General features: G+C 34.2%; 1 protein-coding gene across 1 annotated transcript in view; it reads left to right on the forward strand.

Annotated features, from left to right (window-relative positions):
- dtn (detonator) overlaps positions 1 to 12,098 on the forward strand; it is a 78,517-nt gene that overhangs the window by 35,979 nt on the left and 30,440 nt on the right. The window contains exons 4-5 of the mRNA XM_008199116.3: positions 5,644 to 5,802; positions 9,751 to 9,958. Of these exons, the coding sequence (XP_008197338.1) occupies positions 5,644 to 5,802; positions 9,751 to 9,958 (367 nt within the window). The remainder of the gene's footprint in view (positions 1 to 5,643; positions 5,803 to 9,750; positions 9,959 to 12,098) is intronic.

Below are 12,098 nucleotides of genomic sequence, written 5' to 3' on the forward strand. Positions count from 1 at the left end.
ATCATTGAAACGCCAAATTAAGACAAAACTTTATATTCTTTCGAAGATTACGTTTTGTTGTTTCATTATAGTTACACCGAACACTGACGAGTGTAGAATTTTGTATAAATTTTGACCATAATAAGCTATCTGTCTATCTAATCGATAGTCCGTTTATGCTAAAATTAGCTCACTCTGGTCGATTCTCCTTGTGCTAGGACATGAGGTCCTATTATTACCTCAGGACTGCTCGGCTGATTGACAGGTGAAATGTAAGCACTCTTCTTAATTGACTGGAGAGCATTCGGAAATGTGTGGAGTGAGTCCCGGTTTTATGATGTTTACAGCTGAGAGTTTTCAATCAAATTGCCAAATTAAATGTTTGGGTTTGGGTATGTAAGCAAACTGAACGTCATGAAATTGGATTTTTTTACTTGAACCGAAATTTTTGCCGACACTTCATTAATTTCTCGCCACGAAAATTTGTGGGTTTTACGAGGCTTATTGAAAAACCGCACGAGATACATAACGAAACTTGCCAACATCTAAGTGAGTCAAAAGTGTTAAAGTGAGTTACGACCGTTGTGTGAAAAACGATTTTCACACCGCAAGTTACAACCGAGTTGCTACATTCATGTAAAAGTATTTGCGATAAGAAATGGTAAAATAAGGACGTTAATGGTCTTTTTATGATCGATTTTACGATTTGCATTGTTCGGTTTGAATGCTCCGTTCGCATTCAGACTTGGGGCATTTAGCCGTCCATTGTCTTCAAATTGGGAGTCATAATTGATCGCTTGATCACTTTTTCAATTTCGCATAACTTGCAGATTTGACAATAAATGATAAATGAGGAAGGAGACTTTTGTTAAGCGGAATTTTTAAATGCGTGTGTATGAAATATGGAAATAATAGGAGCTACTAAGAGCAACACAAATCAATTGTGGTTTAACATGCGATGTCTAGCGAAATTGTATTTGGGCACGAATAATTTGTTGTTAAAATTTATAACTTTATGTTCACAACCGTGCACGCTTCCATTTTTGCTTCCGGTTTCAGCAACGTTTTCATTAAAAAGTCGCCGCATTTTGAAAACGAGCCAAACGCCGAATGACGCCTAGTTTAAATAATTCACACATTTTATATGCATTTTAAAGCTTGAGCAAAATCTGGTGGATACTTTTTTCTAATTTCAAATTACTATACAGGGTGAGTCATTGATTGCTCCTGCACTGTCAAAGATATCGAAATAAATTAAATGGCACTACAGATGGGAAGTTAAAGTATACGTTCTAAAATTATTTTGCTTTATATAGGGTGTTTAATTTTTACAGTGCAACCTTTAACATGTTTTTTTACATTGCACCTCCTGTATATTTATACATATTTAAATTTGCATTTCTTGGGCTGTATAAATCAGTTTAGGGTTTGCAATTTACTTTAACCGTTTAGAAATTATTTAATTTTTTCTACAATTTAGTTCGTCTGCAGGCACATTTAAAAAAAAATCGCAGTGCCTTTGGTTTTTGGGATATCAAGTTGGGACTTTGTCTGTAGGTAAATAAATGTCTGAGGTATCTTTTGGTGACAAGATCATACATTTGCATTGTAGCATCACCTTGCTGTGACACATTCATTTTGGTAAATTTTGAAGGACCATAACTTGATTTTTTTAAATGGCACTCCCTGTATTTTATTACTAATTATTATTTAGCGTCTCATTTTACCTCTTTAGTTTTTTTCCAAAAGTTGATAGTTAAGAAGATAATTCGGTTTTTCTGAAAAATGCACACAAAATATCTTGGGTACTAATATAGCGTGCTATGAAAAACAATATATTTTGACATACATCACGTTTTGATTTTACTGTGAATATGAATTTTTGCGTAAAATGCATACCTAGCTTATATCTTATATTAATCTTATATAGACATAAGTTTTAATAAAATTTTGACAAGAAATTATTAAATAAAAATGACAGAAATTTACGGCTTCTAATATTGCATGATCAATTCTATAAAAAGCATTTTTAATTCTTTCTTGCATATTTTCTCTAGTAGTGCCGTCGTTTTTTTTTTTCATTCTTATTTAATGATTTCTTATCAAACTTTATATCTCGATGAGATGTGTACGCAATTTACATGAAAAATTCATTTTCACAACAAAATCAAAACGTCACTTACAAAAAACGCCACTTTGATGTTGTTATGTCAGAATGTATTGTTTTACATGGCACACTACGTTGGTATCCAAAGGATTTTATGTGCATTTTTCAGAAAAACCGAGTTATCTCCGAAACTATCAACTTTTGGAAAAAAAAATTAAGAGGTGAAAAAGATGTAAAATGAGATGCTGAATAATACTCAGTAATAAAATACAGAGGATGCCATTTAAAAAAATCAAGCTATGGTCCGTCAAAGTTTATCAAAAAGAATTAGTCACAGCATAGTAATGCTACAATGCAAATGGGCAGTCTTGTGCCGAAAGATACCCCTGACAGTTGTTTACAAAGAGACAAAATTCCAATTCAATATCTTGAAAACCAAGCGCACTGCGTTTTTTTTTATTATGTGCCTGCAGACGCACAAAATTGTAGAAAAAATTAAATAACTTCTGAATGGTTAAAACAAATTACATAAACTAAACTGATTTATAAAGCCTAAAAAAGTGCACATTTAAATATGTACAAATATACAGGGGGTGCCATTTAAAAAAATTATGTTAAAGGCTGCACTGTGAAAATGAAACACTCTGTATAGGGCAAAATAATTTTAAAACGTGCACTTTGATTTCCCATATGCAGTGCCATTTGATTCATTTCGATATCTTGGACAGTGTATTGAGCACGCCCGTATCAATAAGCCACCCTGTATTATGGTGATATACTAAGTCAATTCTTAGGCAAGGGTGGACCATATACAAAATACCGTTCTTAAAACAAAGAAAAGTAAGAACAGCTTCTTTTCCAGAAATTTAGTGCTTTTAGCGCTTTATATTTCTAAATTGCTCTTAATTGCAGACGTATAATTTTTGTAATTCTCATTAAAAGCCGTCCCACAGTAAAAATGAGAATTTCGAGTGCAAGATGTGATTCAAAAAGAATTCTTGGGAGTTTTGTTTATGAGAGAGACTCACTCGAGAGAATACCTTCTGCCGCAGTGGAAGCCGTAGAAGCTTCGTGTGAAATTGAATGCAAAACAAATTCAGCTGAAACTTATTTGGAATTTTTGCCCGAAAGTATCGATTGAGACCAATAAAAAATCCGTTAAATCAGTTTCGCTATGAAAGCCCGCGCTCGCTCGGTCTAAGCCCCGACAAAAAATAAAAGTTGTATTTCTGGGGCGCCGCTCAAGAAAGTGAATTCCCGTGCCTTGATTATCAATGGTCCCTTTGTGTCAACAAAATGCGGTAGCAGACGCATTAATCAGGACAGAAACGCCGTGCTTGGCACACGAGTTCACCATTTTAATCACAGTATTCAATTAAAACATGACAGGGACACGTTCAGTCCCATTGCCATATCATAAAGTTGATTTATGACCGGTTGAAATTCCTATCAAAAATTCGTCCCATTTCAAATTAAAAAAATTCCGCTCGGTCTCAAGATCCTGCAAGGTATATCAGACGGAAAATGTAATTACGTTTTGATGATGTGACATTTCCAGATGACGCACTCGGTAAGACACGCGTTTTAGTGCAACGCTTAATGAACTCGGAGATCATTCATTTCAACTTAACTCGCGTATTGATTCCCACAATGTGGAAAAGAAAGACAAAACTCAATTTATTTTTTATTACACCGCGTGTGCTACAACAGAACTAATTATTTTCTCGGGAACACACTTTTTTCTCATCCTTCATTCACTTGTCACCAAAGCGGTCACAACAGGCGAGTTTAATTTGCCACTAGTGTCGTCTGGATTAAATCCAGGTTTTTAAGCCTGTGGCCGGGGAGATCACGATCGAGACTAATCCCCTGATTTGGGGTTTCCTATAACCGTTTCGGAGTTTTTCATCAGTGAAAGTCGCTTCGAAACAACCCCAATATTGGGGAAACGGCAAACGGGCGCCGGGGAAAAATAACAAGTTTTTGAAAAAAATCCATAACCGAGAAGTGTTTTTTCTAAACTATAAATTGCGCAGCCTGCGATCTAATATTTTCCCGCTATAAATTTCTCGCTAAATTATTCGCAACATCTGTGCACCTGATTTCCAATATTCTCGCCCCGCTACCGATTATAGTTTCTTCCACATTTCCTGATCTTTAATTCATCGGGTTTTTTCCGGACGCCGTTATTCCATAATTCCGGCGATAAATTTCCGAAAAAAGCAAAATTAAAGTGTCAGTTACGTGCCCAATTGGCACTGTCGTTGCTTGTACACGTCATTTCTCCTCCCTTCCGACGAAATGGACTTTTGTTTTTTTATTGTAGCCTCGGAACGGGATTAGTTCCCCGAACTTTGTAACTCCACAATAAATTGACGAGTTACCAACGAAAGGACTTAAAACTATCGCAGTAAAACATCTTATTTGGCAGCTGGGACGGAAATTAATTTCGCATTTTCTCCAAACTTCACAACTTGGCTTTTCTTCCAGCGGGTGCAATCAAGCGTAGGCTTGACACCTCGTTCGAGGGCACTTTTTCGCATAAATTAAAGCTACAAGTGAGACAGGGCAAAAATTTCAAACCCGATTATTTGTCTTTTTCACACTTGGCTGCTTCGGGAGCTGCGCGCTGAGTAAATCTATCGTTAAAGGAAAACATTCACATTAATTTTATCTTTCAAGCGATGGGAACGGACGATAAACTGCAATGATAAGATTGAATTTTTCGCGGGTAGGTAATGCAGAAACGTCGCCAGACGATTTATTCCAGTTTTTAATTTTAAAATGTCATTTCGTAATTGCATGTTCAAATAAGCACAAACTAGTACAAAGCTAGTTTCGTTCGAAATCTCCGGAAAGATTCTCTACAAAAGATTTATTTCATCCCAGGATTACATCGAGCTTTATCGTATTAGATGTGAGAAACTATCGTTGTTTCTTTTTTATTTTTTCTAACTATTGGAATACCTACAAAGTACTCGTACTTATAGAACAGATCTTTTCCATAACACAAGCTTTCTAGAAGCTTTTTGTCACAAATCATTAAAGCATTAAGGAAAAAAACAAGGTATTGACTGCTTTGCAAATAAAGCTTTAAATAATAAATGAGTGATTTAATCATTTAATAATTAGCAAAGAATCTGCTTACGAGCAGTTCATTTTTTTGGCATAAAGTTCAGTTTGAGTTATTCCATGCCTTCGGAATAAAATTCCTTTCTGGAAAATTATATTTCGCATTTCCCTTTTCCCCATTATGGCCCATGCTTAAAGTTCTCTTAAAAAGCTCGGAGAATATAAAACACGGCGAATTCAGTAACTTCGGATGATATATTCAAGCAGCGACAGTGCTAATTGAGCACGTAACACCCATTTTTTCTCCGGTGAATTTATTGTGGAAATATGTTCTCTTGTCCTGCCCTTAAAAAATAGTGGAGCTTTTGCAAGATTCGGAGCGGATAATTAGATGAATTACACGGGGACGGTTACGTGGCCTCTAATTTGTACCTGGATGTCCCTCGAATGTAAGGATAATGAATAAGGTTGCGGTTTCGTTGCAGAGGGAGGGTGAAGAGCGGCGTCCGTTTGTTGGAGGCGGCATCGGCAGGGGATCCAGCGTGGAACATGACAGTGGATATCAACCCACGCCACACCGGGGCTTCGGTCACTCTGGTACGCCGGGAGCCTCCGGATTCGGAAATTAGCAATTCGGAGGGAGAGTGAGTATAAATATAGAACTGAATTTAAATCTGCTACAAAAATTGCTAAAATTGAAGCAACCGATACAGAAATACATAATGTTATCTGCTAATGCGGACAAATAGTTCCATCTAATTAATTCCTTTTTTATAAATGTGACGAAAACTTTAGTTTGATTCAAATAATCTCTTGGACAACAATGAAACAGCCAGATTTAGAATTTGCTTTTCGAGATTCTCATTTAATGAAGTTAGAAAATGTTTCAGTGCACTAAATAATTCTCAGTACATAAATAGTAAAATAAGCAAAAAATAGTATAATAACACCATAACAAAAGTGATAAACCAATGAATAATATCTGGTCTGTTCCCGGATTGCGTGAAAGATTTATTGGTTATTTCTATTTATAAAAAAGGTGATCCTTATGATATCAGTAACTTTCGCAAAATTTCGCTCAATCCTTTCAAAAATTTTCGAAAAGTTACTTATAGGTACTTCAATAGTTGCTTTTTTGAAAATAAAAATATATTTGTAAAAAAACAATTTGATTTGTTATAAAGCTTTCTGCAAACGCTACTGTTCTTAACTTTGTGACTCAAATTATTTGAGCCCTTGAAAATAGAGATTATTATACCTATAAAGCATGTTTTTCAGATTTAAGCAAAGCATTCGATGCAGTTTCTTTTGAGCTTATTTTAAGATATTTAAAATTCCATTACTCTGGTCAAATCTTATCTCTTTAATAGGTTTCAATGAGTAAATGACAAAATGTCTGATATGTATTTAGTGTTTAACGGAGTCCCACAGGGCTCAACTCGGGGTCCTGTGTTGTTCTGATATATACCAATGATCTTCTAACGTGTCAACTATTGGTAAAATAGTTGACATTATCTTGTACACAGTGATTTAAATGGTGATAAAAACATTAAAAGAAACAGAAATGCGCTTTTAGAATTTTTCCACGGCACATAGTTTTGAAGACACGAACGTTTAAAGATTGCACATATTGGCACCTTGTGGTAGTATGAGAGTTTGAAACCATATATTTGGTATCCTTATACGTTTTTTTTATTGTCCTTTTTTGACAACAAAACATTTACCTACGTGCTCTTTCGAGATTTTGTTATAATTTTTTTAATATTTTATTTACTTGTTTTAACGTTTCTCTTTAAGAAAACATAAAATGACCTTATTACTCTTATAAGATTAACAAAAAATGGTTATTAAAGTGGGAACTTTGAAAAGATGTATCTATTTAAAAAAATTTTAAGATTTTTCGTTTACATTTTTAAATTTAACTAAGTGGTTTCTTAGTTGCGAGTAAATGTATGTACGGTGCTTTTGAATTACGCTGTATCACTATTTCAAAATCCTATTATATAGTCTTGAAGCTCTTGAAAAGGATTTAGAGCAAGACTTCCAACAAACTGAAGAGTGGCTCAGGGCAAATAAATTAGGCTTAGCCTAGGGTAGATGGCCATAGTTTTTTCAATCGACTATAACTTTTTATGAATTGAGGTATATGTTTCCAGTTTTAAACTATCTGGGGGCTGTAAGGTAAGTCCTACCCCCAAGCATGGGCAAGTTACCAATTAAATGTGTTTCTGTTCGTTTTAAATCCAAAAATAAAATTTGCCTCCCTAACCATGTCTAGGTAAGTTGGCCATGTTAAAAATTAAAAATAAAATTTTATTAAAAAAAAAGATTGTGCTTTACTTTGTTATTGTCAACAAGTTTAAAAACATGTAACTTCTAAAAAATGAAATTATTTATCAAAAATTAAAATAATATTTTCTTTTAGAAAAATTAGAAAACACATTGAAAAAACCTCTCTGCTAAAACCTCACGCACAATTATTTAGTCTCATCTTAAACAAATACATTTTTGATATTATGGCTAGAAAGAATCACTCTTTTTCGTCGAGGTAACAAAAAATTATGCATTATATCGTATATTCATTCCACGCTGATGGTAATTATTTAAATTATTTAAATACGAATTAAATGGTATTTGTGATAAAATGACGTGAAATTTTACATGCCGCAAATGAAGTGTGGAAAGTTCAGACAGTGTTCAAATAATTTTTTTAAATAATTTTTTTACACACGTTTTTATACAGTAATTGGTCAAAGAACATCTCAGTTCAACCTTTTTGCCCTATAATCATTAAATCATTGCGGAATACAAGCATGGGCCATCTCTCCTCTATGGCTATTTATCCTGGATTGCCCTACATCTAAACAAACAGAAAAAAAATAACTCGGAAACTAAAAGGAATTTTGAAAAACTTGGTTCTTGAAAAATGATCACACATTTTTAAAATACTTGATGATGTATTAAATATTTTTTTTTCGTAATTTAGGTACGAAATGCTTGGTTCCATACTTGTGCCCAACTCTGTATTGTCCAATTTTAGACATTTAGAGAAAAATATAGCAATGTATGTAATAAAATCCTCCCTTTCAAATGCAATAATTGGTTTTGCAATAAACTGGTTAATTTAAATGTTATTAAACAATTTTGTTATAATACCGAAGAATTGAGAACATTTGTTCAGTGCAATAATGAGATAAGTCCATCAATCGTTTTTCTCTACAAGTCTACAAATTAATTTAAATGTAAATTTATATAAAAAATTATAAATTTACATTTGACATTTCATTTTACGTATTTCCCTTAAACTTGAAGACAATATTTTCTCCAACGGGATGTTGGGGACAATATTTTTAAAGGGGTGGTTTTTATTAAAAAGAAATGTTAAAATAGTGGTCTTGGCTCTTGCGTTTCCATTTAAAAACAAAATCTAAAAAAATGATATAATATTTACGTCACTCTTAGAGACCACTGTAAAAATTTTATTAATTGACCACTTCCTGATGGAGGAAGTAAAAAAAAATAAAAATTTTAAGGGCTGCTACCCTTAGTGTTCCGTTCGTTAGAACGCCGACTTTAGTAAGGTATTTATTTTATTTATTAATTTCTATTAAAAATAATCTGTTTTCAAATTTAGAGTTTAGAGAAAACACAATTTTTTTGTCATGAGTTTTCGTACTGTAAGTTATGAAGAAGTAAGATTTTAGAGAAAAACATAGGAAAAATGGCAATATTAATATTGGATGGATAAAACTTTAACGAGCTAAAAACTAAAAAGCTTGTAATTTGAAAAAACTTACGTCCACGTCTTAGTCCTAATACAATTAAAAAAATAAATTCTGTATTTCATTCCTCCAATTCGCTTTTTGTATTAACTTTTATTTATTTATTTTTTAAACAAAATTTCACAATGTTCTAACTATGTTATTCTACAGTTTCATTGTCTTTTAGTCATTCTCTAAAAACCATGCCACTCCAACATAAAACAGCAAAGTTCGGACCTTCGTAAACCGCTCTTCTTTTGAATTCAGCATTTTCCTTACTAAATAAAATCAAAAGCTTTCTACACAATTGCGAAACACTTGAACAATATATTGAATGATATTCTATGTAAAATCGTCTATGTATGAGACTATTAACACAACAAAACATCTATTATCAATGTATTCGCAACAATTTGTTAAGAAAGCGATAAAGCGGCTTAATGAAGTTTAATACTTTAAAACGTTATGAAGATAGGGTCTGTGGACGTGATTTTATGACCTTCATTCTGTTCTCTCGTGATTCCTCTATTGCTCTCAAAGGATTACCGCCGCCGTTGCGGCTGCGACCAAGAACAGAGCCCTTTTTCAGAGGATCACAGCCATAAATACATATAAAGTCGAAGTTAACTCGACTTTGCGAAAAGTAAATACAAAAGCTATCGCGCTCATGTCGAACTTCGAGAAAGGGTCGGCATTACCCTAATTTGAAAAATTGTTCCGAGCGGCGAAACTTTCATGCGATATTTTCAAAAGAAATTATTCCTTTAGCCTTAATCAAAGCTGGCTTGCCGCCTAAGCCCACTGGGCTCATTCTCGGCGTGTTCTTTCCAGAGTAACGGAGCTGTTTACGTGGCTGATCGAGGTGGGCGAGGACGACTCGGAGCCCTACGAGGGCGCGAGGATCGTGTGGACGGCGAAGTTCGAGCCCCATCAGGACGAGGCGGACAACGGGGAGGTCCACCGGACGGAAGGCCGCAAATCCACCACGAGATTTGACGTCCAGAAGGACGACATCCAGGCCGTGGTCCCCATCAGCAAGGTGAGTGCTCCAGGCATGTTTACGATGCGAGCGCAAATGGCCCGCTAAATAGGCCATTAGCAGCCGTCAGCAGGATCCTGAAAAAATTTCAGCCGAGCCGAGATTTATGCCGTGTTGTGTAATTAAATTGCAAGGGGGCTCTTGGAAATTGGATTGGTTTAATTACAAGTCAAAGGTTTTTGACGTGTTCAGCCACCGCTGAAAAACAATACAGGCGCAAAGTTTCTCGATTAGTCGCCAAAAAACAAAACTTTAATCATTCATTTTCTCCGCTGCCGCGCCCGAGATAATATTCCCGTCATCAGTATAATCAGGGCTTTTTGCATCATATTTTCGTCATCTATTATTCCGTCTGCATTCGTTAAATAGACAAACGGCGCTATTACACAGTAGCAGATTCCATCAACTTTTCAGCACGGAATGGCTTTTTCTGGGAAGATTTTCACACGTACGAAACACACAGTGATTTATCTTGTTTTCCGCACGTTTCTTTGAGTGGCTTTTGTCTCTATGATGCCGGGAGAGAAATCAATTTTAGTTTCATTTAAAATAAAATAAATTCGTGCGGTGCGCGTTTAATTAAAAAAAATGCGGTGTCCGCAGTCGGATCTATGTGAGCTCGGGGAAATGCGGTTTGTTGGTGTAGATTTAATGAATTAAAATTGGTTAATTTTCGCTTGGGAAAACTGGTGGTAACGACAGACATTTTCGAAAGTTTGTTGAAATTCGCAGCATTTTTACGAAACAGATAATTGTATTTTTGCAGAAAAACTAAATTAAACTCTGGTTAAGAATTTAAAAGTTTCAGGCGAAATTGTGAAATTTTTAAAGCGTTTTCCGGCTCACAACATTTGCTGTGTTTGCGCCAAATTTTCAGTGCTGATTAGGGAAATATTTTCTAGTGTAGTTTGCGAAAAATATTTCAGGCTCGCTCGTTCAACTGTTAATACATAATTATTTCATTTCATTTTGTTACACCATTTTTCGTTGACTGTTTAAAAAATCGATGTATTTATGGACGAAATTAATACACTTTTTATAACGTAACTGTTTTTGTGATTTTGAAGTTTAAAAATAGAATTTCCGGTTTATCGCACTTCTGAGTCTTTAACATTGAACACCCTACTCTTTAAAGTCAGCAAGTGCTGTTGAACGTTGAGGTAATTACCATTGCTGCGACCTCACACATTACAATTTTTTACTTTTTACTTTTGAATCACCCACAACACATTATTAATATTATTACAGAATCTTTACCACTTAACTTATATTTAATGTACATTACATTTTTTTCCAGCTGTTGAAGTTAAAATTGAGTTCAAAATGATATGGTGCGATGAAAAATATAAAAAAGATTATTTTGGTTTTGATTTGGTTTTACTTTCAAATTTTGTCACCATAAGACATTAGAATAAAAGAGCCAACGAAAAAATGTTGTAATCCCACTTGTTGTGGGAATTTTTTAATACTATTAGTTAACACCTCTAAATATTTGGTTCTTTTTTATGGTTCTGGGTGCGATTAAATTTGGATATAATGTCAAAAACAGTACTTGATGAGAAAACTTCAGCAGAACACTGTTTTTTAACTTATACCACACAAAACTTATTTTTTATGATTATATCTAATAACGTTTTTTTTTCACGATAATTCATCTTACATTTGGTACCATCATCGAGTACTTAGTGAAAATAATGAAAATGTTAAAAATAATGATCATCCGGTGTTTTAAGTACCTAGCAGATTTTTTCAACAATCACCTAATTGAATCTCAACTTCATCTCGTGTCAAAAATTTTACTTACACAATTTTTGAAACTAGCTAGGCATCTAATTTTCAGTCCGACTTCACTTTACTTTATAAGATAATCATATAAGGGACCGCTTAAATACAGTGTGTCTAGAATTTGTATGGAGAAAAAATACATTACAGTTTCTCAAAAATTAATTGTTCTACTGTTACGTAGATCGTATTTCCAAAATTTTCCACCTCAAGAATTTGTCGCCGGCTGCCAGTGTACGCTGAAGAAGAGGCTGTCGAATTTTCAAATGATTTACACCAAAAAACAGTAATCACAATGGTTTTTTGCAATTGTGTCTTGTTCCTGAATTAAAACAATATTTCATAGGTTGGTTATTAT

The sequence above is a fragment of the Tribolium castaneum genome, chromosome 2 (genome assembly GCF_031307605.1).
Source record: "Tribolium castaneum strain GA2 chromosome 2, icTriCast1.1, whole genome shotgun sequence".
NCBI classification, from domain to species: domain Eukaryota; kingdom Metazoa; phylum Arthropoda; class Insecta; order Coleoptera; family Tenebrionidae; genus Tribolium; species Tribolium castaneum.